A 26,058-nucleotide genomic window follows, 5' to 3' on the forward strand; every position below is an offset into this window, starting at 1 on the left:
TCTGCGAATGAAGCGTTGAGATAAAAAGTGGCGATTCATCCACCTCATTGACGTCGTAAAGGGGTAGATAAGTCATTGATTCTCGGTTTGAAGGAGCCCATAAACTGAGCTCAGACGTGAGGAGGAGAACTGAAGAACACTGGTAATGATCTCCTGATATCATTGAGCCAGTACTGAAGTTGATGATCCACTAGTCTCATATCTGTGGGAAAGATGCAGTGATTCATTACAGAATTGGAGAGCAGAGGCGATGGCCCACTTTTCCTTATAGCATTTGCTGAGCCCTTAGAAAAAGATGTTGCAGTGACCCAGAGCCAAAAGATAATCCCATAATTGAAGAGTATTTCAGGGATTCCAGATTTTAAGTTCATCTGTACACAGAGAAGTACAGATTTTCTTCGAGCTGAAGGATATTAGGATCCCAGAATCAGAAGGTTAATCTACTGTTGGAGCTAGGAGAAACCCTAGCGATCTCAAGCATTGAACTGAAAGATATCGTCATTGATCTTGAAGCTGATGGATCCAGAGGGTACCTGACCAGTCTAGCCTTAAGCTCAGGATTTCCAGTCCACTCATTTCATGCTCTTGGCTGCATCCATAACTATAACCCAAGGAAATTTGAAAGGTCCTGGCACTAGAGCTGCTCTGGAACCTTAGGATATTTGATGTGGGCCCTATCAATAAACTAAGAGCTGAGAAAAACCTGAGACTCAAAGCACTGTTTTGGCCACCCTTCATCCTGCAACAGATATTTAAATACAGTAGTTATTTTACTTCTGCCCCTGCCAGAGTCCCTGGCCCTGTCCGGCTCTGATGATGAATTACCTGCGTCGTCGCCTCTCAGACAGTAATTTCATGGCCAATCTCCCCAATGGATACATGACAGATCTTCAACGCCCGGATCCACCAGCACCTCCCCCATCCAATTCCGGGGGGCCTGGATTGTCTGTATCAGGTTCCTCGGGGTCTATGGCCCCTTGTGCTGCGGACCCACCCCCTCCTTCTCAACGACCAGTCCCAGCCCCTGCTCCTAGTTCTGGTAGTGGAGGAGGCTTTTTCTCTTCACTCTCCAATGCTGTCAAGCAGACCACAGCTGCCTTGAGTGAGCAGGTGGCTGCCACGACTGGGGTGGTCACAAGTGGACGCAGCAAGACCCTGTTGGTGATCGATGAGCCCCATACTGAGTGGTAAGTAGTAAATCTCAGCCTCCATACTGTTGTATTGACTATGGAAAATGTGTAATAACTTATGCCTCATTTTTATGAACATATCCATCACCTGTCTCATTGCAGGTCTTTTCTTCATCTTGTTTTACAAGCTATGTAGTGGTACTCAGTCTGTATCCTTCAGTAATGAGCTGAGCTTGAATGATCTGTATTTATACCTCACTTAGTATCATCTTTGATATGGAAATTCTCATTTTCACTGTATACCATTGTCTTATCTGTATTTGAGGGGCAAAAGTACCACAGTGAGGGCTTCGTAGAGTTAGATTTGACTCTGCAGCCACATGCAGATAACTAAATCTTGTATACAGGATGTGTATAATATGATGTAATGCTTTTATCTGGCTTTAGCTCATTCCTTTCATTGGTAGGTCAAGGTGAATTATATTCAGGTACAATAGGTATTTCGCTATCCCTAGAAGTTATACAAACTAAGTTGGTACTTGAAGCAATAGAGGGTGAAATAACTAGTCTATACAATACATGGATCAGTTAGACAGACAGCTAGCTTCATATGCATCCATCTACTGCCCATATTCCTGTAAAGCCAGGGATCTCTGTTTACATATTTCCATTAAGTTGCAAAACATTGGAGCATACTAAAGAGTCCTTATGCTGCTTAGTACTGGAAATTAAATAACTAGAGGCTGTTTGCTATGATATGTTTTATCATGGTAAGAAAGCCTTGCTTATATGTCTGTATATTCTATTTAGTGAGCCATACTGATGATCAACAGATATTGCTACTCATAGAATTTGGCTTATGAAGAGACAATGATACCCTGTCGAGCAAAATCTCTGGTTCAGCTCAATCAATTCTGTCTATCCATACCAGTCAGAGAGCCATTAGTCTATCTACCCATCCACCCTAGCCATACAGAAAGCAAGATGCTCCTGTATATAAGGATTTTGTCTGAGGCCACTGCAGACAGATTGAAACTAGTACAGAGATAATCAGCATAGAAGTCGGATAGACGTGATATTTTAATTAGGCTAATAAATGCCTTAAAGAAGTACCATCTGTGTGTTTCTCAAGATTTGAATAGTTTGACTCTGTCTTGTTCTGCTTTCTGTGCTTTTATTTCCTGGTGGTGGCTAGAAGTGTTTTGGTGTCCTTCTCTTAATTTCCTTGTGAATCACCATTTCAGTTTCTGTGTGAATACTGTTGTTAGGGTGTTGATAAAAGTGACTTCACAATTAAATAAGACATTCGTGCACATAGAGTATCCTGCAGGAAAAAAGGACCAAAGTTAGTGTGTGGCTGGGGCTTCATCGAGGGACTAGAGTACATGTGTGGCAGGCAGCAAGGGTCCAACTCGAGTAAAAGGTTCAGACGCAGCTAAGGAAGGATGTGATTGTTATGTCTGTTCTCTGGATTGGCAGCAGTGGCAGGAGATGGAGGGCAAAATGGAGGAGCTGGAAGTGTGAGAGAATCAAAGGAATAGCAGCAGTATGATATGGGGATGAATTACCTGAGAAGTAGTGACAGTGGGGCAAAGTAGAGTAGGGAGGACCCAAGGAAGTTATGTGTTATGTTATTAGGGATTTATCTCTCATCAACTCTCTAAATTTAGATCAAGGCGAGCTACAACCAGTATAAATAAGAGGCTGACAACAGAACATCAGGAATTACACAAATGCAGAGAAAAACAAAACAATCATTACACGCAGTAAGAAAATTAAGGCCCTCTGGATCTAGTAAATAGGTTTTCAAAGCTTTACGAAACAAAAAATAATTCCTCAGTAAACGTAGTTCACATGGGAGATTATTCCAATAATGAATAGCCAGGAAAAAAAAAATGATTGAGCAAAAGCGTCCTTAAACTATATGTTTTTAGTTGAAGGAAAAGCTAGCAGTAAGTAATCACATCTTCTAGAAACCCTCCTGGATTTCAGCACATTCAGCAACTGAGATCCACTTTCAGGGCACAGGACTGTCCAAGAACTTAAACACTAAGCAAAGTCCCTTAAAAATGACCCGAGACTTCATGGGCAACCAGTCAATACTCCTAGTAAAGGATTTATATAGTCTGCTGAGTTTTCTGGAATATTAACCTAGTGGCTGAGTTCTGAATCATCCGAATTCTAGAAAGTGGCTAAGAAGAAAGACTGAAACATAACAAATTACCATAATCTAATAGCGATAAAATTATTAACTGTTGGAGTTGCAAGCAGAGGGGCTTACCAGCAATAGTGGCTGTAGCCTTCAAGAATCCCATTCATAAGATTATTTGTTTCAGTTTTAACCCACCCTTCCAGAGAGGATGGAAAGACTGGCTGGAGAGGGAGGACTAAAAGGGAGGAATGACCTACAGGAAAAGAGCAGAGTAGGAACAAGGAAGGAGGAGGTAGAAGAAAGGAAAGGGCTGGAGGAGGTAAGGGTCAGAGAAGGGTGGAAGAATGGGGTGGAGGGTAGGAAGAAACCAAGTATGTAAAGGTGTGCCAGTGTCGGTGGCTCAGGAAGGAGCTGCCGGCTGCCGAGCTGAACATAAGTATTTCTGGTGCCTTTAAGGAGATCTTCAGCTGGCAGGTTTTGGGAATCTCTGCTAGCTCAGGTACTTATAATTTCTTTTAAACCTTGAATCTGAGAGAGAGCACCTCAGGGGGGTGGGGTGGGGGTGGAGAGCACATTAGTGCTTACCCATTTTCCCTTTAGGCCCACCCAAAATCCACTCTCTGGCTACACTACTGCCTCAAGGGCTGCAAACAGGCTGGGTTTTCAGGATATTCCTAAAAAATATGAGAGATTTGCATGCCCACTATATCCACTGTATGCAGATCTCTCTCATAAGTCTTGTTTGGCATAAGAATATAAGAGTAGCCATTCTGGGTCAGACCAGTAGTCCATCTAGTCCAGTATCCCGTTTCCAAACAGTGGCCAAGCCAGGTCACAAGTACCTGGCAGAAACCCAGTTATTAGCAACATTCCATGCTATCAATCTGGGGGCAAGCAGCTGCTTCCCCCGTCTGTCTCAATAGAAAACTATGGACTTTTCCTCCAGGATCGTGTCCAAACCTTTTTAAAACTGATACGCTAACCGCTGTTACCACTGGCAAAGAGTTCCAGAGCTTAACTATTTGTTGAGTGAAAAAATATTTCCTCCTATTTGATAAAAGTATTTCTGTGTAACTTCCTCGAATGTCCCCTAGTCTTTGTACTTTTGGAATGAGTAAAAAATCGATTTACTTCTACTCTGTCTAAAGCACTCAGGATTTTGTAGACCTCAATCATATCTCCCCCCATCCATTGCTTTTCCAGGCTGAAGAGCCCTAACCTCTGTAGCCTTTCCTCATAAGAGAGGAGTTCCATCCCCTTTATCATTTTGGTCGCTCTTCTTTGAACCTTTTCTAATTCTGCTATATCTTTCTTGAGATATGGCAACCAAAACTGAACGCAATACTCGAGGTGCGGTCACACCATAGGACGATACAGAGGTATTATAGTATTTTCGGTCTTATTCACCACCCCTGTCCTAATAATGTCTAGCATCCTGTTTGCTTTTTTGGCCGCCGCTGCACATTGAGCAGAAGATTTCAGTGTATTACCTACATTACCAACCTAGATCTTTTTCTTGAGTGGGTGAACCCTAGCATCAGGTAGCTATGATTCAGATTATTCTTTCCAATGTGCATCACCTTGCATTTGTCCACATTAAATTTCATCTGCCATTTGGTTTCCCAGTCTTTCAATTTCCTAAGGTCTTTCTGCAATATTTCACAGTCTGCATATGTTTTAACAACCTTGAATAGTTTTGTATCTGCAAATTTAATCACCTCACTCGTCATTCCATATCATTATAAATATGTTAAATAGCACTGGTCCCAGTACTGATCATCCTGTGGCACTCCACTGTTCACATACGTACATAAGTATCGCCATACTGGGACAGATCAAAGGTCCATCAAGCCCAGCATCCTGTTTTCAACAGTGGCCAATCCAGGTCACAAATACCTGGCAAGATCCCAAAAAAGTACAATACATTTTATGCTGCTTATCCCAGAAATAAGCAGTGGATTTTCCCCAAGTCTATTAATAATGGTCTATGGACTCTTCCTTTAGGAAGCCGTCCAAACCTTTTTAAAACCGTGCTAAGCTAACCGCCTTTACCACATTCTCTGGCAACAAATTCCAGAGTTTAATTACACGTTGAGTGAAGAAAATGTCTCCGATTCGTTTTAAAGTTACTACTTTGTAGCTTCATTGCATGCCCCCTATTCCTAATATTTTTTGAAAGAGTAACAAATGATTCACGTGTACTCGTTCCACTCTACTCATTATTTTATAGACCTCTATCATCTCCCCTCAGCTGTCTTTTCTCCAAGCTGAAGAGACCTAGCTGCTTCAGCCTTTCCTCATAAGGAAGTCGTCCCATCCTCTTTATCATTTTCGTCACCCTTCTCTGTACCTTTTCTAATTCCACTATATCTTTTTTGAGATGCAGTGACCAGAATTGAACACAATATTGAGATGCGGTCGCACCATGGAGCAATACAGAGGCATTATAACATCCTCATTTTTGTTTTCCATTCCTTTCCAAATAATACCTAACACTCTATTTGCTTTCTTAGCCGCCGCAGCACACTGAGCTGAGGGTTTCAACATATCAACGACGATGCCTAGACCCCTTTCTTGGTAAATGACTCCTAATGTGGAACCTTGCATTCACTCTCCTCTAGTGAGAGAAATGACCATTTAACCCTGTCCAATAACCAATTCCTAATCCACACCAGAACCTCCTATCCCATGACTCTAATTTTCTCAGGAGTCTCTCATGAGGAACTTTTATCAAAGCTTTCTGAAAATCTAGATATACTAAATCAACTGACACACCTTTATCAACATGTTTATTCATGCCTTCAAAGAAATGAAGCAAATTGGTAAGGCAAGACTTCCCTTGGCTGAACCCATGCTGAATCTGTCCCATTAAACCTTGTTTGTATATGTGTTCTGTAACTTTATTCTGTATACTAGTTTCCACTATTTTGCCTGGCTCTGATGTCAGGCTTACCGGTCTGTAATTTCCCAGATCACCCCCCCCCCCCCCCCCCAGAACCCTTTTTAAAATCGGCATCACATTGGCTACCCTCCAATCTTCAGGTACTACGGACGATTTTAGTGACAGGTTACATATTACTTACAGCAGATCAGCAATTTCATGCTTGAGTTCTTTGAGTACCCTTGGATGTATGTCATCCGGTGCAGGTGATTTACTACCCTTTAATTTGTCAATTTCACTCAGTACATCTTCCAGGTTCACCAAGATTTCTTTCAGTTCCTCCACATCATCACCCTTGAAAACCATTTCCAGTACAGGCAGATCTCTTACATCTTTTTTCATAAAGACAGAAGCAAAGAATTCATTCAGTTTCTCCACTATGGCCTTGTCCTCCCTAAGTGCCCCTTTTGCTCTTTCGTGATCTAATGGTCCCATGGATTCTCTCGCAGGCTTTCTGCTTCTGATGTACCTGAAGTACAAGAGCAAACTGGAAGGAGGTCTACAATAATTTGAAATGTATGAAAACAGCATGGGCATGAGCTTTTAGCCAAAAGCACTCAGCAGAGTGGTACAGTAACATAGGTTACAGATTTTGGAGGGTCGTCCAAGGCTGGGGTTTGGTATGCCATACAGAACAGGAAATGGGAGGAATGAAAGTGTCTAGGTCAGAATATTATAGGAAGGGACAGCCTCATTGACAGACTTGGATAACATAGTGGATAGGAGGAGAGGTGAAATAATGATAGGAGATTCCTAAGTGTGTTGGCAGTGATGAGATTGAAGTGAAACTTTCTTAGCTGGCTTTTATTCTAGTCCTCCGCCTTAGGTTCCTCACCTAGATTGCTCAGTTTATTTATGAGCCTCCTGTATGAAAAAGTATCAAAGCTTTACTGAAACTACATCCAGCATCTGCTTCTGATCTAGTTTTCTGGTTACCCAATCAAATAACTCTATCAGAATGATCTGTCAAGAAACCCTCTGCTAAAATCATGTAGCCTCTCTGATCCTGCAACCCACCAGATTCAAGATGCTTCTATTAATTTTCCTATCAGTTAGGGGGTGGGGAAGAGGGCTGCTAGACCACCAGGTCGGGGGGGGGGGGGGTGATTTGCGGTCCACTGGGCCACCAGGGCTCTATTTGAGGGGATGCTGGGGGGGGTTAGGGGGGGCTGGAGACCCGCTGGATCTCCAGCCTCCCCCTGAACTTGGGTCGGGGGGACTGGAGGTCCGCCGGACCTTCAGGCCCCATGTCACTGGGGGGGGGGGGGAGTTGGGGTTCCTGCTCCTGGGGGGGGGGGGGGGGCTGCTGCACTAGGGAGAATGGGGGGCCTGCTAGCATGCAAATGCATGCTGGACAGGGCTCACTATTCCTCCCCAATAGTCTGCAAACCCTAATGCCAGCTCGCTGATCATTGGGGAGGAATACATTTAGCATGCATTTGCATGCTACTTGTGCTAAGAGCCCTGTTTTGCATGCATTTGCATGCTAGTTGCGTTCAGAGCCTGCGAGTGCGTTGTTTCACACGCTCAGGGGCTCTGATCTTGGGAGGTAGCAAACGCAGGCGCTAGTATGGCGCTAATAGCCTCTAGCGCCTGCGTTTGCTTCTGATCATCGGCCCATCACTGGACAAACTGTGGAATTTGTTACTAGAGGATGTGATGAAGACTATGCTATAGCTTGATTTAGAAAAGGTTTGGATGAGTTTCTAGAGGATAGGTTCATTAATACCCATTAGCCAGGTAAGACTGGGATGTCTCCTCTTACAGCTGAGATCTGGAAGTGAAAAACAGGGCATGGACTTCCTTATTAGGATCTGTTGAATACGTCTTCCAAATGGTCACTGTCAGAGATGTATTCTGGGGTCAGTGGACCATTGAACAAAACTAGGGACATCTCAGAATCTTTCCCTGCATTATACATATCCAGCTTTTGCACTAAGTTCATTGAAATGTGTGATTGTATATTATTCTTGTAATGAGGTATGTGCTGTCGGTGAACATACATTATTCCTGTTGACATCCATGCAATGAACAGCTGTAATTTCTGTAGCTGAGGTGAATGCTCTGGGGTTGGGTCTTGGGTGATTAAATATTATTTTTAAATGTTACTGCACTTATCTATAATACTGTGCACTCCAGTAATAAAAGAACATGGGTAAATATTTCATTGGGACTCTGCTGCTTTACTGTATTTCTGCTAATCACAGGTGTTCCTCTCCTACCTGTGATTAGTCAATAAAGGAAATATTAAAATAGTCAATTACGAAAGAGGCTAATCTAGTTATTTTCTCTCATTATACAGAGTGAGACTCGGGAAACTCTCAGAAGATTTTTCAGGGATTGTAATTGGCTTCAAAGGAAAAGAAATAAGATAACACCCTGTTTCTTCAGATTTCAGTGTAATTTCTAAGGAGATAGCAATGTACAGAAATGTTTTAGCAAGCTCTTCCCACTGCTACGTATTTAAATAAACTGGGAAATGCTGCTAAGCTGACACTCTGATACACAAAAAGTTTGAATAATAGCACAAATGGCTGAAAAGCATATCTTCATTAGAGCACTATGTGAGTGTCATAGTGAAACACAAAAAGCATGAATACAGTATGGACAACTATTCATTGGACCTTCATTAGAGGACAGAAGGATGGGAGATCAATAGACAGAAGATTTATCCGGTTATCTTCTAGGATCATAGTGTTTGATAAACTGAAATAAAGTTTAAAAATGATAAAACTGTAACTGGGCATTTTACAAGCTCCAATTTAGCCAGACATATTTATGAGTATTTAGTTAAAGATAACCACATAACTTATCTGCCTAACTTATCTTCATAACTTATCTGCAATGTTCATTTTCTGAATATGACCTTTAAAATGTTTAAGAACAGAGTTTTTTCTTTCTATTCTATAACAGTGTAAGAAATTAGTACAAAAAGTAAGTAGGCCTGTAAATAAGCCTTCAAGAAAAAGCATTAAAGCTATAAAGCAGATCACTTTATGTTCTGAACAGTCAGTTAGTAGTAGTAGATTGGTAGAGAGTTAATGTGGCCTCTCTGTGCTTATAGATCTGTACATATTAATTTAATGACCTTGAAACCATGGCAGATGTTGTTAGAGTTGGAGAATGGAAAGGAATAACCTTGGAGATGGAGAGTGGAAGGGAATAACCTTGGAGAATAGTAAGAGAAAGGCCCCTATGCAGTAAAGGTCTGTGTGGAAAGAAAAAAGAGCTTACCTCTGACAGGAATCGTACATTCTAATTTATAGGATAACATATTAGAACAAACAACTAAGTCAAGCTGTGATCCAGACACTGCGAGTAAAAAAAAAAAAGGCACACCAGAGGTTTCAGTAATACAAGCTTTCCTCACATATGCATAATAGTACTTCAACATAGATCAGGCACAGCTTGAGCATCAACAGTTCACACTTCAAGCTTCTTTGCCATATACACACTCCCCCACTACATGACAGGTAGAGCAAGCACAACAGCAATACAAGAGTCCCTCACACACAGTAACATAAAGGGGGGAATTCATCAAGTAGCGTTATGGCCTTAACATTTGCTAAATGCTAAAAGCTTATAGGTTTACAATGGGCTTTTAGCATTTAGCTCGCAGTAATTCCCTTAATGCACGTTAAGGCCATAACGCCACTCGATGAATTTCCCCATGCTTCCACAACACAGAACAGGAACAGTAGAAACAGCAAGCATTCAGGCTTCCTTCATACATAACACTGTTCCATCACAGAACAGATGGAGAGGAAAGTGTAAGCTTCCTTCATTCACGTGCAGTGTGCCACCACAGAAAAGATACAGCATGGGCAGCAGCCGTACAAATCGCTCAAATGTACTGATAGTCAAGATGATTACTGGCTCTGGTGTAGAGAATGATACGGAGATAAAAACATTACCACATTCCTTAGCCTCTGCAGCAGATGAATTCAGGAACTGGTGGGTTGTATCCATCTACTAGCAGGTGGAGACAGAGATAATAAATTGGAAGCAATGATACCAGAGGGCCAGCTCCTCCTTCATTCAGTATATCTATATCTCCAGCAGGTGGTAGACGGTTTTCAGCAGCTCCTGGATTTTTTTTTTTTTGGGGGGGGGGGGGGGCTTTTCCTGGGCCCAGTGGGCCACTTGAGTGTTTGGCTAGTGGTGCCGGCTTTGGGGGCATACTCGGTGTCCTGGGTACCTGCCTCATCCCGTGTCCCCCTTCCTCCCATGTCTTTGAACTCTACCCTTCCTCACCAATCAAAAAAAGAAAAATGAATAATAAAGGAGAGGAGAGGAGGCAAGATGGCAGCGTGAGAGGAGTATAGAGAAGCTGCTCTAGACTTACCTTTCCCAATCTTTTGATATATCGTTATTTCCTATACTATTGATGCCTAAGAGGAGAGGCAGACTATGCGCTAGTCCTGCGGTGCCTTTCTTGCCTGTGGTGGAGACATTGGAACGCTTCTTAGTTCCAGGATTATCAATGGGAACCCTTCGTTGCTGGAGAGTCTGGGGAGAAGGTTGCCACACTCCTGGCTGGAAGCAGAGACATCGTTTAGTCCCGAGTTGCGGAACCCACCCTCCTATGCCGGTGGAGGCTCCGAGAAGGGACCAGGAGGACAACGGATATCAGAAATCGATGGGGTCTCCAGGCGCGGGCGCCGACTCGAGTGCAGGAATGTCGACTATCCCCACGTTGGAGATGGCGGGTGAAGGAGGAGAGAATGTTCTTGGAGGAAAACACCGTGGCATTGGAGAGACAGCTATTGGTAGATTCCAACCCTGAATTAGGCTTACCAAGTAAGTCCTTTTTGCCTAGGAAATCTGAGACTATAACCTTAGACACTATATGGGAGGCTCTGGTGGGCCTGGAAGCTTCTTTTTCATAAAAGTTTATTTCTTTGAACCAACAATTTAACTCTATGTCTGAAAAAATACCAACAATGGAAAAAAAGGTAGCAAAATTGAAAACAACTCCAAGATAATACAAAATTGTCAACAAATCCAAGTTAACATGATAAAAGAGAATCTTTATCTTCAAAATAGGATTGAAATTTTGGAAAATTATCAATGATCAAATACGCTTAGGTTAATACATTTTCCAAAGCAACTTTCTATCTCACCTCTTATCGCTTTTAAAAATACCTAACTGAGATTTTGAAAATTCCAGAACAGTCACATTCTCCTATGTCAAAAATCTATTACTTGTTGCCTTTTGTAAAGAAAGATTTAGAGCGTGGAGAAGGAGTAGATGTGCCGATAGAGACGTTAGATATGAATTTAACACAAATACTTGAAGATGATAATGTGGGATTGACAACAGCAACACTTAAGTAACTTTATATTACAACATGATAGAGACTGGATACTGAAACAATATTTCCTTCATAGAGAACAAAATTTCCTGAATTGGTAAATAAGAATGTTTCCAGATGTCTCTAAGACAACATAAAAGAAAAGACAGAGTTCCTTAAGTTGCGCCCTAAAGCTTTGCAATTGGGCGCTTTGTTTGGTTAAACTTTTTCTGCAAATGTATCTTAAGTTAAATTCTATCAAATATGTATTTTTTGATTCAAAACAGTTAAACTCTTTTTTTTTTTTGGAAACTAGGTTAGCCAAATCACCTGTGTCACAACCAAGAATGTAACTACCTGTACTCCGTAATAAGTATCAGTATCACTGGGCTCTCTTCTCAGCTGCCTATTTTCTTTAGTGGAGATACTATTTTCTGTTTCCTTAGTATTGTGCACTGCCTCCTAAATTGTGTACTATAGATGAGCAATTGATCAAATGTTTGAAAGTCAGGTTGAAATAACTATTTTTGTTAGAATTTATTATGACAATATAGTCATCTTTTCTGTTTCAAGAATTGTACTTGAAGTTAAAATGTAAATGCAATTAAAAAAATAATACTAAAAGGAGAGCTCTTTAGCCTTTAACCTCTTTATAAAAAAAAAAAAGGAAAAAAAATTTAGAACTGGCAGGTGATTGCTGAGATGAGCGGTGTTTTTTCCCCCCTGTGTTGCCTACTGCTGTGCTTTCGGGCTGCAGTTTGTCTTTGTTGGGAGGACCTGCTGCTGCCTTGGAATGTGCTGCCTTCTGGGTGAGTACTTCTGTTGTGCCTTTGGTGTGTCTGTACCGTGACCCTCTTATGGCGGTGGAAGTAGTTAAAAGATATTCCCGCTATGGTAAGCGGTACTCCGCAGCAGATCTTTGTGTGGCTGGGTGCCCGCAAGCCTTGGCAGGAATCGGGGACGCTTTCTCTTCAGAACTGCCGGTTTCCCATGCTGTTGAGGCAGGAGTACACTCCATCTTGCAGATGCTTGACAACGTGGTTCCCACTTCTCAGCTGGATGCAGCTCCCGAGTGTTCTCAGCCCACAGCGTTTTCTGGTGCAGCTGCAGGGGGGATTTTTTCTGGTCCTGGGGTATCTTCGGGGTTGGCTCCTGCTGGTCTGGGGGAGTTTTTCTCCACAGATTTCATGCTCCTCATGCACCAGGCTTATTTACTTAAGAGGGCGGTTAGCTTGGCAGAGTTTAAAAAGGGGTTAGATGGTTTCCTAAAGGACAAGTCCATAAACCACTACTAAATGGACTTGGGAAAACCCACAATTCCAGGAATAACATGTATAGAATGTTTGTACGTTTGGGAAGCTTGCCAGGTGCCCTTGGCCTGGATTGGCCGCTGTCAGGGGCAGGAAGCTGGGCTCGATGGACCCTTGGTCTTTTCCAGTGTGGCATTACTTATGTACTTTTGTACTTATGGTTATACTCTCAGAAGAATCCTTGCGTCCTTCCCGGGTGGACCAGCTGGAAGAGGGCAAGGTGGCCGAGGAGGAATCTGATGATTCTTCTGTGGTATGCCTCTTTCATAGGGATGAGCTTCCTGCGCTCCAGCACCTTGGAGGCCTTGAATATTTCTGACCCTGAGGCGCAGGCTGCAGCTATGGTCAGTCAGTATTAGAAAGCCGTCTAAGTTCTTTCCTGACAAAGAGACCTTTCAGGAACTTATTATGGCCAATGGACCGACCCTGAAGGAAGTTTGAAGATGGCCAAGGCAATGGCTTGCCTGTATCTGGTGGCTACAGAGTACGGAGAGAAGTATCTCCTTCCCAAGGTAGACGCCTTAGTAACGGCGGTTACAAAAGTTGAAGGAGGGATAGCACTGAAGGACATGCAGGATCAGCTTTGGAGGCCTCTCTTACATGCGCTTTTGAGGTGTCGGTGCGTGTCCTCCAAGCCTCTATCTGCAGTTCTTATACCACCAGAGCTTGCCTTAGCTGGTTGCAGCAGGCGGTCAAGCAAGACAGGGATTCTGGCCAACTTTTGGGGGCTCCTTGTCCCATATGGAGTCAGGGTTGGCTTTCTTGGCTATCTATCTGTATGATTTGGTACATGCCTTGACCAAACAGATGGCGGTTGGCGATGTCTTCCTGCCATTTTTTGTGGCTGCGTCATTGGGCGGCAAACATGGCGTCTAATCAGTGTCTTACACATCTGCCCTATGAGGTAAGCTTCTTGTTGGGGAGGATCTTGAGAAGATTGTTAAAGACTTGAGTGACTCCAAGACTCAGAGGCTTCTCGAGGATAAACCCAGACCTCATTGAGGATGGGGTCTGCCAGACCCCGCCTGCGGGAGGCTCGCAGGTACCAGCCGGGTAGGTCAGTGGGAGCTTTCCAGTGTTCTCGCTTTCAACAGCACTTTTCCTTTCGAGGAGACATGCCCCTCCAGGACTGCAGCATGTCAGGGAATGGGTGGACGATCCACCCAATGATCGGGTGCTGGTCTGCTCTTCGGTGTCCATCATGGGCAGTCGGCTGATTTGCTTCTATGAAGAATGGACCAAAATCACTTCTGACCAGTGGCTCTTGGATATTATCAGAGTAGGTTACAAGCTGGAATTCGCCTCTCCCATGCCCGAGGTGTTTTTGGAGTCCCAGTACACCACAGCCTCCAAACGAGCAGTGGACTGGGCCACATTGAGGTCACTTCTGGACCTGGGAGCAGTGGTGCCAGTGTCTCCCCCCAAGGTTCACTCAGGTCGCTATTTGATTTACTTTGTTGTCTCTCAGAAAGGTGGCTCATTCGACCCATTCTTGATCTCCGGAAGATTAATCAGTTTCTCTTTGTGTGGCACTTCTGCATGGAGACACTCAGATCAGTGGTGGCGGTGGTGCAAGTGGGGGTGGGAGGGGGGGGTTCTTACTGCCCTGGATCTCAAGGAGGCCTACTTGCATATTCCTATTTGGGCTGCCTCATCAGCGGTGCGTCAGTTTTGCCATTCCAGTTTTGGGCCTTGCCTTATGGCCTGGCTACTTCCCTGTGCACCTTTTTCAAGGTGATGGTGGTGGGTGGCGGCAGCATTCCTTCACAAGAATGGCATCAGAGTGCATCTCTATCTCAATGATTGGCTGATCTGCGCAGATTCGGAGCAGGAGAGTCGCAGGGCCACAGATCGCGTTATGGCCTTTTTACAGTCCTTGGGTTGGGTGATCAATCTACCAAAGAGCCATCTCTTACTGACTCAGTTCCTGAAGTACCTGGGCATTCTCTTCGACATGGCCCAGGGCCGGGTCTTTCTGTAGGATGGTAGGAGTCTTAAGTTTCAGGTTGAGGTTTGCAGCCTCTTGCACTTATTGAGCCCACGGGCCTGGGGCTACGTTCAGGTGTTGGGCTTAATGGCAGCCACTTTGTAGGTGGTGCCATGGGTGAGGGTCCATATGCATCCTCTGCAGCACTCTCTGTTGAGCAGGTGGTCACCAGTATCCGAGGAGTATCAGAGGCATCTTCCATGGCTGCCCCGAGTGCAGCAGAGCATGTGCTGGAGGCTTTGTGAGCTCTCCCTGCAGAAGGTGATGCCCTTAGTGGCTCCGCAGTGGGTGGTAGTTGTCACAGATGCCAGCCTGTTGGGTTGGGGCACCCATTGTCTTCACCTTCAGACCCAGGGGGTGACGGACAGCACAGGTGGTGGCCTGGCTGATCACCTGAGAGCTTTTCAGGACTAGTTGTTGGGCAAGGTGGACTGTGTGCTCTCAGACATGACAGCAATGGCTTACATCAATTGCAAGGCGACACGTAGAGTCAAGGGTTGGCCACCGAGGCTTGTCGACTCCTGGAGTGGGGCCGAGGACCACGTGCTCTGTCCACAGCTCGCATCGCGGGTTATGCCAATGAGCGAGTGGATATTCTCAGTCATCTCCTTGACTCGGCAGAATGGGAGCTCTCTAAGGAGGTGTTTCATCAGATTTGCCTAAAATGAGGGATGCTGGAGGTGGATATTATGGCATCCTGGGTGAATTCCAAGGCATCCACCTTCTTCAGTCGATGATTCAGGTCAGCGGGGCTGGATGCTGACCTGCTGCAGATCTGCCAGAGAGAGCTCTGTTTTATGTCTTCCCTCCTTGGCTGCTCATTGGCCGGATGCTTCACAAGATTCAACAGTACCGGAGTTGCGTTATTCTGGTGAATCCAGACTGGCCTTGATGTCCGTGGTATACGGATCTCGTGCATCTGCTGTTGGAGCCTCTCTTCTGTCTCCCAGTCAGCCCTGGCCTCCTGCATCGGGGTCCAATTCAGATGGAGGATCCCTCCCACTTTGGTCTTATGGCCTGGCTCTTGAGAGGTTGCATTTGAGGAAGAAGGGTTATTCTGATGTGGTGGTAGCTACCTTACGCCGGTCTCATAAGCGGTCTATGTCGACCACGTATGTTCGAGTGTGGCGGACCTTTGAAGGGTGGTGTGCTTCCTGCGCTTTGTCGCCTCTGCAGGTGTTGGTTCCTCAACCGTTGACCTTTCTGCAGGACTGTTTGCAGAAGGGCCTGGCCTACAATTCCCTCCAAGTCCAGGTGGCTGATTTGGCTTGTTGTTGGGGGTGAATGTCAGGCTCTTCTCTGGCTTCACATCTGGATGTGGTGCTGTTTTTTGAGGGGTTCTGCACCTTCGCCCACCTCTTTGCCAGGTCTGCCCGCCCTAGAGCCTCAATTTGGTTATCCGGGCTCTGCAGAAAGTGCCTTTTGAGCCATTGCGCAGGGCTTCTGACAAGGATCTCATCCTCAAAGCTGTGATTTTGGTGGCTATTATATGGTGCATAGGATCTCACAGATTCAGGCTCTTTCATGCCGTGATCCTTTCCTGCAATTTTCTAAGTTGGGTGTAACTTTGTGTATGGTTCCGTTGTTTCTGCCTAAAGCGGCCTCAGCTTTCATCTCAACCAGCCTCTTTCTTCCTTCCTTTTGGAAGGAGGATTATACTTAAAATTTTGTGGCTCTGCAGCTCCTAGATGTTTAGCGGGTTTTACAACGTTATTTATGGGTCTCAAACGAGTTCTGTCACACAAATCATCTTTTTGTTCTGCTGGCTGGGCCTCATCTGGGAGATGCGGCGTCTAAGTTGACTATCCCCAGATGGCTTAAACAGGCTATTGCCTCTGCCTATTTTCTTGACAGCTGCGTCCCGCTGGCAGCTCTGAGGGCCCATTCCACAATGATGCAGGTGGCTTCATGGGTGGAGACAGGAGTCCTGTCCCTCGGTGAAATCTGTCAGGAGCTAATTGGCCTCTCTGCACAACTTTTCGAAGCATTATAGAGTAGATGTAGCAGCTAGATTGGATGCCTCCTTTGGTGCGACGGTTCTGTCTTGGGCAGTGGCAGCTTCCCACCCTCTTTAGGGATTGCTTTGGTACATCCCACCAGTTCCTGGATTTATCTTCTGCAGAGGCTAAGGAAGGTAAAATTATGCCTTACCTGCTGATAATTTTCTTTCCTTTATTTGCAGCAGATGAATCCAGGATATCTTCCGTTTGCCGCATGTTTCCTCTCTATGATTTCTCTTAGTTTTCTGGAAAGAAAAAAGAAGGAAGACTGATAAGAAGAGACACAGGATCCCTTTTACTAAGTGGCGATAAGCCCAACATGGGCTTACTGCTCGCTAAACAGGAAGTACTGCCGGGCTACTGTAGCAGCCTGGCGGTACTTCTGACCCCTAGTGTCTAGTGTGCTGTCATATCTGGTGCTACAAAAATATATTTTTGCAATGCTGGAGTATACCTGGCAGTAATTGGGCGGTGCCGCACGCTCTCCAGTTACCACCAGGTTAGTGCGGGAGCCCAAACTGTGACCTCAATAGATGGCAGTAAGGGCTCCCCCCCCCAAATGGCCACACAGCAAGTGCTTTACTTGCTGCACGGTCATTTCCTGCAGGAAAGAAAGCTTCCCTTTTACCTGCATGTGAAAAACATGCGCCGACACCAGCATAGGCCCCCTTTTGCCGTGGCTTGGTAAAAGGGGCCCACAGTTTATATGGACAATGCCGTGTCTTCTGGCAGGATTGTTCTGTTGCCTTGGTAAGGAAGGCTTTGGGCATTTTCCGCATATCTAATCCTACTGGCTGTCTGGTATCACTGCCTTTAATTTGTTATCTCTATCTCCACCTGCTGGTAGATGAAAAGAAAATTATCAGCAGTTAACGCATAATTTTACTTTTTACCATGGGTGCTGGAGCAAAACTTTTTACCGCCCTATGGAAGCGGTAAAAAGCCTTGCTCCTGTGGTAAAAAAGAAACACCACGATTACTGTGGATCCAGCATCTCCTTCTTTCCTCCCTGACCCGCCTTGTCACCTCTGCCATGTCTTCTTGCTTCCTACCTATTGAGCCACAAAGAAAATCCCCCATAGGCCTGCTCCAGGCCCTTTCTACCTCTTTCTGTCTCCCGCCTTTTGATGTAACTTCCTGCTTTGCATCAGAAGGCGGAAGCCAGCAGAGGAAGGAAGGCCCCAGAGCAGCCCTATGGGGGATCTTATTGCGATGAACATGAAATGCCAGACTCACACGGGGGAAGCCAGCACTGGAGGGAGGGCTGGTTGGACAGGTGGAGACAGAGGCAGCGCTGGAGGGAGGGAGGGAGGGAGGGCTGGACTGAAGGGGACAGAGGTAGTGCTGGAGAGAGGGGAGGGCTGGACTGAAGGAGACAGATGCGAGGGAGGGAGCTGAAGGGGACAGGGCAGTGCTGGAGAGAAGGATGGCTGGAGTTGAAGGAGACAGAGGCATCACTGGAGGGAAGGGAGGGATGGCTAGAACTGAAGGGGACAGATGCAGCGCTGGATTGAAGGAAGGGAGGGAAGCTGGATCTGAAGGGGAGGCAGGTGCTGGACTGGAGGAAGGGAGGGGTGAAATGCTGCGCGTGAATGGTATATGTACACAGAGGGTGTAATGCCAGACATGGGAGGGGGTATATGGAAACAGGGACGATGCTAGACATGGGGGAGAATAGGAACATAGAAGGGAGATTCTGGATTTGGGGGCATAGGGACACAGGGACACAGAGGGATGATGCGGGACACGGGGAGGGGATAAGGACATAGAATGGTGATGATGAATACAGGGAGATGGACACAGGGGAGATGCTGGACAGGGAAGCACAGGGACACAGAGAAGGGAGATGCTGAACATGGGGAAAGATAGGTACACAGAGATAGAAGATGGATGGCGAGCATGGAGAAAGAAGAATATCAAATGGACAGGAGACCCTGGCAAGTGAGTTGAGAAGACAGAGAGAAACAGAAACCAGAGCCTGGGACCAACATGATTGAAAAATAAAATGACCAGACTACAAAAAGTAGAAAAAAATTCCATAGCGTCCCGCAGATCAATCCAGAGACTTGCGAGTTGTATCCCCCTACCAGCAGGTGGAGAAAGAGAGAACTACAGAAGTTTGGCATATGTGGTCACGTGCAGCTGCCAGAACCTCAGTATTTTCTCTAGCAGGTGGAAGGTCACAACAGTGCAGCTCGCTTTGACCGGCTACTTTCCTGTCCCCTAGGATTAGTAGTAGCCTGGTCGTGGGGTTGAGAAACTTCTGGGTACACCCGGTGATGCTGGGTCCCTCCCTTTCCTCCCGCCAACGGTCCCACTGCTTCCTGAGGAGTTTATTGCTGTTCTTTCCTGCCTCTGACTATTCCTGTCCTGTCATATAAAAAAAAAAAACATAGAAAGCAAGCAGGGAAGTTAGAAGCAACCTCTGAGGTAAGAGGCAGCATTTATTATTTGTAACATCGGGACCGGCTTTTGGCGAGGTGATTGATTTTTTTTTACTGGATTTTTTTGCCCCTCGGGCGTGCTCATTAAGTTAAGCGCACCTCATGTCTAACCCATCAGAATCGGTAAAACGCTGCTCCTGGTGTGGGAACTGGCGAGCAGCATCGGGGGTGTGTGACTTTTGTGCACGGGACCCGCTCAGACACTGCAGTTTGAGCCACCGGAGTGTTCCGTGCTTGAAATGGCGGCGACACCTGAATCTTTTTCGGTGGGAAAATCAGAGCAGCGTGCCTCGGCAGCAGCGTTTTTTCGGAACATCCTGTTAGCCCGCTGTCTATTCTGGCTCAGGAGACGTTTCAGAAGCGTTGCTGGCTGAACAGATGCCATTTTCTCCTGAATTTGTGATTCTTATACATAAGGCATATTTACTGAAGGGATCTTTGAACCTGCAAGGTTCTGCTGGTCCATCCTTTTCTCACAGGTCTCAGTCTCCTCCTCCATCTTTTTGCCTAAGAGGCAGCAGTTTGAATTTTTCAAGAATCTGAGGCAGCCTCTGATGGCTCTGACGCAACAGAGGACTCTTTTCTGGTATCTTTTTATCTGCGGGTGCAGAGCCTTTGGAAATAGACTTACCTCCAGAAGAAGGTAATGATCCCACGGCGGCAAGAATATTAAAAAAAAAAAAGAGCTTCCAGAACTTATTATTCACTCTCTTGAGGTTTTGAATATTTCATCTCCAGATTCTGCAGCAGGATCCTTGATGACCCCATCTATTATGTCAGGCAAAAAAAAGCCTACTAAAACTTTTCATATTCATGAAGCTATGAAGATCTTAATTTCAGCACAGTGGGATACTCCAGACTCTGGTCTTAGAGTAGCTCATGCTATGGCGCGACTATATCAGTTGCTGTCAGATGACCTGGCAAATTTACGTCTCCCTACAGTAGACTCTTTACTGCGGTTACGAAGAAGACCACCCTTCCCGTAGAAGGGGGTACAGCTCTTAAGGACCCGCAGGATAGGAAATTAGAATCTCCGCTTAAGATGGCTTTTTAGGTGGTCGCTTTGGTACCTTCAAGCGTCGGTTTGTGGTTCTTACGCAGTTCGGGTTGCCTTTCCTTGTTCAAAAGGCCTCTTCTCCTGAAGAGCTTTTGAATTCATTACCTGCCCTGGAGTCTGGCCTAGTTTTTTTGTCGGATCTTCTTTATGACCTGCTCCGGGCTTCAGCGGAAGAACTTTCTTTGGCTGTTACAGCTCGCCATTGGCTACGTCTTTGGGCGGCTGATGTCACCTCGGTATCCCGGCTGGCGGTTACTCTTTAAGGGCAAATTGTTGTTCGGGGAAGAGCTAGAAAAAATAGTTAGACCTTGGAGACAGTAGGGGTCAGCACCTTCCTGAAGATAAAGCCCGGTCCACGACCAGATCTACTGCATCTCGGGCCCGCTTCAGGGAAGCTAAGAGGTATTGGCCTAACAGTTCAACTTCTTTTCAACGAGGCTGTTTTCAGCATAAATCGCAGCCCTTTCGGGGTGACCGTTGGAACGCGCCTTCCGCCTCCCGAATGCAAGCACTCCAGAAGCACACAATGATGGGGACTTGGGCCATCCTCTGTCTATAATAGGTGGATGGCTGTCTCTTTTTCTGGAGGAATGGACCAAAGTAACTTCAGATGAATGGGTCTTAGAAGCCATTCGCGACGGTTATAAGTTAGAGTTCGCCCATTCTCTACAAGACTTCTTTTTGGAGTCCCCGTGCAAAATCCAGTCAAACGTCTGGTGATTTGGCAGACACTAGACAAGCTTCTCCGTCTAGGCGCAGTTTGGCTAGTAGAGGCGGCGGAATGTGGCTTAGGCCGTTATTCCATCCTATTTCTTGGTTCCCAAAAAAAGGTGGAACTTTTCGTCCTGTCCTAGATCTCAAATTTGTGAACAAGGCCTTATGGGTTCGTCATTTTTGAATGGAGACACTGAGATCTGTCATTGCAGCAGTTCAGCCAGGAGAATTCTTGACATTGTTAGATCTCAAAGAGACCTATCTTCACATTCTGATCTGGTCTCATCAGCACTTTCTTCATTTTGCAGTTCTAGGTCAACATTTCCAGTTTCAAGCCATGCCCTTTGGCCTCGCAACGGCTCCAGAACTTTCTAAAAGTTATGGTAGTAATCGCTGCTTATCTGCGGAAGCAGGGAATTCAAGTCCACCCTTATTTAGATGACTGGTTAATTCGTGCCCCCTCTTACCTAGACAGTGTGCAAACGACAAAGTGATTTACTTGTTGCAATCGCTAGGCTGGGTTCTAAATTTCCCCAAATGTCACAGGACTCCTACTCAATCTCTGGAATATCTGGGAGTCTATTCAACACGAACAGGGGACAGCTTCCCTTCCAGAGGTCGCAAGCTCCGCCTCCAATCTCAATTAGAGAATTCTCTCTCAGAAGCTCCTCAAGTATGGGATTACGTGCAAGTTTTGGGCTCCATGGCGGCCACAATAGACGTGGTACCTGGGCCAGGAGTCACATGCGTCCTCCACTTCTCAGTTGGTGGTCACCTCTTTCGAGGATTGTCTCATTTCTCTCCCATGGATGCTTGCCACGAAAACCACGAGATGGTGGTTGAAACCTCCCCACCTGGACAAGGGGCTTCCTTTAGGACCTCCGTCCTGGCTGGTATTGACCACGGATGGCTCTCTGACAGGTTGGGGAGCTCACTGCTTGGGACAACTGGCTCAGGGCACCTGGACTCGGATAGAGTCCTCTTGGTCCACTCAATCACCTGGAACTTTGTGCAATACGATTGGCTCTTCAAACCTTTCAGGCTTGGATACGGGGTCACCCTGTTCGAGTTTTATGTGGCAATGCGACTGCTGTATCGTATGTCAACAGACAGGGGCACCAGAGCGCTCCCTTGGTGAGAGAGGCAGCATCTGCTTTTCAATTGAGCGGAATCCCATCTTCCCCGTCTCTTCTGCGGCCCACATAGCGGGATCGTTGAATGTCCAGTGGACTTCCTCAGTCGTCATCACTTGGATCTGGGGAATGGGAACTCTCCGCCTTAGCTTTCAATCAGATCACGAATCAATGGGGGATTCCAGGTCTCGACGTAATGGCCAGTGCCACAATAACAAGTTCTGTGATTCTTCAGCAGAAGAAAAGTATACGGATCTGAAGGGATCGATGCTTTGCTTCAACCGTGGCCCTCAAATCTCCTCCTGTTCATTTTTCCACCATGGCCGATGGTAGGAAGAGTGGTCGGGCGAATTCTAGTAGCTCCGGATTGGGTCCAGGCGACCGTGGTACGCGGACTTGATTCATCTGTTAATCGACCAACCTCTAAGGTTGATAGGAAGTCAGGGCTGTTGCGTCAGGGTCCTGTCCTCATGGAGGATCCCTCCCCTTTGGTCTTACAGCTTGGCTCTTGAAAGGGCATGTCCTGCGTCAGAAAGGGTTCCCTGATAGGGTGATTACGACTATGTTGCAAGCAAGGAAAAGTCTACTTCCACAGCGTATGCAAGAGTATGGCGTACTTTTGAGTCTTGGTGCTCGTCAGTGGGTCTTTCACCCAATAAGGCCTCGATTTCTTCCATTTTGTCCTTCTTACAAGCTGGATTTGACAAATCATTGTCCTTTAGCTTTACTGAAGGTTCAGGTGGCGGCTTTAGCTTGCTTCTGAGGTCATTTACAAGGAACTATCTGGGTTCTCACCCGGATGTAGTCCGTTTTCTTCGTGGAGTTATTCATCACCCTCCTGTTCTATCAGTAGTACCGAGTTGGAACCAGAATCTGGTTTTACGTGCTCTACAGCATTCTCCATTCGAGCCGGTAGTGTCTATATCTTTAAAGGATCTCACTATGAAAACAGTGTTTCTGGTGGCTATTACTTCGGCCAGACGTGTTTCAGAGTTACAGGCCCTTTCCTGTAGGGATCCTTTTCTTCGTTTCACAGAAGCCGGAGTATCCGTTAGGAAGGTTCCATCCTTCCTTCCTAAGGTAGTGTCGCGGTTTCAACTAAATCACACACTGTTCCTTCCATCTTTTCACCAAGAGGATTATCTTAATGAATATAGAGCTCTGCGATATCTCAATGTTAGACGCATGTTATTTAAGTATCTGGAAGTCACTAATGATTTCTGCCGATCTTATCATCTTTTTGTACTTTATGCCAGTAAGAAAGGTGAAATGGCTTCTAAAGCAACAATAGCCCGCTGGCTTAGAGATGCAATCTCGTCGGCGTACATTGCTATGGGGAAGTCTCCGCCATCCCTTCTTCAAGCTCATTCCACCAGGGCGCAGGCTACTTCCTTGGCTGAGTATCGGTGTGTTCCTCTGGAGGAAATCTGTAGGTCGGCCACTTGGTCATCTGTCCATTCTTCCTCCAAACATTACAGAATTGATGTTTCTGCGCGTCAGGAAGCGGCTTTTGGTGCTTCGTTTTTAGCCGCAGGAGTGATGTTTTCCCCCCCTACTTGTTGACTGCTTGGTACATCCCGCAAGTCTCTGGATTGATCTGCGGGATGCTATGGAAGTTAAAATTAGTCCTTACCTGATCATTTTCTTTCCATTAGTCCCCAGCAGATCAATCCAGAGGCCCGTCCTATACTTATTCTGTGTATTTAGTTACATTGTTATTCTTCAAGTTTTTCCTGTTGCTTCCAGGAGTTGCTTATTTTCTTAAAAAGAAGAAAAGGAAATTATCACTAGTTGTTTATAGCCTCTGTTAGGCTTATCCTCCCGCATCTGCAGTAGAGGATGGTTTTTGTTTTGCATTATATTTGGACAGGAGAGGAATTTTTTGGATCATGTATCAGTTTCTTCCACTGCTTTGGTATCGATAATACTGAGGTTCTGGCAGCTGCACGTGACCACATATGCCAAACTTCTGTAGTTCTCTCTATCTCCAGCTGCTGGTAGAGGAACACAACCTGCAAGTCTCTGGATTGATCTGCTGGGACAAATGGAAAGAAAATTATCAGGTAAGGACTAATTTTACCTTATTTCTATTTTGTGATTATAATATGTCAGATTTGAGATGTGTACCCTGCCAGAGCTGATGTTAGATGTGGCTAGGGCCTAGGGCGCATCACCAAAGCCCCTACCCCCCCCCCCCCTCAGGCACATCAACTCCCTCGCCACCCGCAGCCGCCAATACTAATGCTGTCCACAGGAGAAGCAGCAGCGGCTGGTACAAAAAGAAAAAAGCCAAAAAAAAGATTTTTAACCTGAAACGCGGCTCCGTAGACGCTGTCCGGCCGCTGCTGCATCTCCTGTTGAGCAGCAGTGGCCGGTACAAAAAGAAAAAAGCCAAAAAAAAGATTTTAAACCTGAAACACGGCTCCGTAGACAGCCATCTGGCATGGCTGTCATCACTGCAGCCGCTCCTCCTCTCCCCTCCACGTCACTGCCCTGCAGGAAGACCCCGGAGGAGCGGCCGGACAGCGTTAGTATTGCGGCTGTGGGTGGCGAAGGGGTTGATGTGCCCGAGGGTGGGTAGGGGCTTGGGTGATGCGCTGGGGGGGGGGGGGGGTAGGGGTTGGGTGATGTGCCGAGGGGGGAGGGGAGGGTCGCTGGACATGGGTGGCTGGAGGGGGGGCAGGGGGAGGGGAGGGTTGCTGGACATGGGTGGCTGCAGGGGGAGAGGAGGGTCATTGGACATGGATGGCTGCAGGGGGGGCAGAGAAGAGGGAGGTGGGGAGGGGGTCCTGACCAGATGAGTGGCTGCAGGGGAGAGCAGGGGAGACAGAAGGGTGCTGCAGGGGGGGGCAGGGGGAAGGGAGGGTCGCTGGACATGGGTGGCTGCAGGGGGGGCAGGAGAGAGAGGTGGGTCGCTGACCATGGGTGGCTACAGGGGGGGCAAGGGGAAGGAGAGGAGGGTCATTGGACATGGGTGGCTGCAGGGGGGGCAGAGGAGAGAAGGGTTGCTGGACATGGGTAGCTGCAGGGGGAGAGGAGGGTTGCTGGACATGGGTGGCTGCAAGGGGGGCAGGGGGAGAGGAGAGTCACTGGACCATGGGTGGCATGCAGGGGAGCAGGGGAGAGAGGAGGGCCGCTGCACATGCGTGGCTGCAGGGGCAGAGGAGGGTTGGTGGGGAGGGGGTCCTGAGACCAGATGGGTGGCTGCAGGGGGGGCAGGGGAGACAGGAAGGATGCTGCAGGGGGGGATTACCTTGCTAGCACCCGTTTCATTGCCTACCGAAACAGGCCTTTTATACTAGTTTTAAATATAAAATCGTAACTGTTTGATGCTTGTGTGGATGGGATCAGACAGAGCTCATGGGAATGGGAACAGAGTTCGCAGAGATGGGAGCGGGGATGGGGACAAACTTTGAACCCGTGTCATTCTCTACTCTGGTGGTCAGAAGGGTGTAAACAAGGTAAGAAAGGAAAAAGTGAACCATTTGAGACTTTGTTAAAATTGTAGAAATGGAAGAAAGGAAATGCATTTCCTTAATGTCCTCAACAGACTAGTCCAAAACTTGTGGGTTTGTGCCCATTGACCAGCAGGTGGAGATAGAGAAAACAGAACTGTGCTGTGCTCTGTAGGCACTGTGCAGCTCACCCAAGTCTATATCTCCAGCAGATGAAATGTAGTTGCTTGTGCAGCTCCTGAATGCTCTGTTGAGGCTCATTGCTGGATCAGTATTCTGGTTACCAGGTTGAGCTGGGGGAAAGACATTTCTGTCAGTCTTCCTTGTTAGGGGGTTTCCATAGCGTCTGATAGATCAATCCATAAATGAGTGGGTTATGTCCATCCACCAGCAGGGGAGATAGAGAGCAATATTTGGCTCCCTATATATGGTCACGTGCAG

At 46.4% G+C, this 26,058-nt stretch overlaps 1 protein-coding gene across 2 annotated transcripts in view; it reads left to right on the forward strand.

Annotated features, from left to right (window-relative positions):
- The first annotated feature begins 813 nt into the window (after window positions 1–813).
- Window positions 814–26,058, forward strand: part of SYN1 (synapsin I) — a 557,871-nt gene continuing 532,626 nt past the window's right edge. For both annotated transcript variants that reach the window (XM_030193892.1, XM_030193893.1), the window contains exon 1: window positions 814–1,187. In XM_030193892.1, coding sequence (XP_030049752.1) covers window positions 814–1,187 — 374 coding nt within the window. The remainder of the gene's footprint in view (window positions 1,188–26,058) is intronic.

The sequence above is a fragment of the Microcaecilia unicolor genome, chromosome 2 (assembly GCF_901765095.1).
Source record: "Microcaecilia unicolor chromosome 2, aMicUni1.1, whole genome shotgun sequence".
NCBI classification, from domain to species: domain Eukaryota; kingdom Metazoa; phylum Chordata; class Amphibia; order Gymnophiona; family Siphonopidae; genus Microcaecilia; species Microcaecilia unicolor.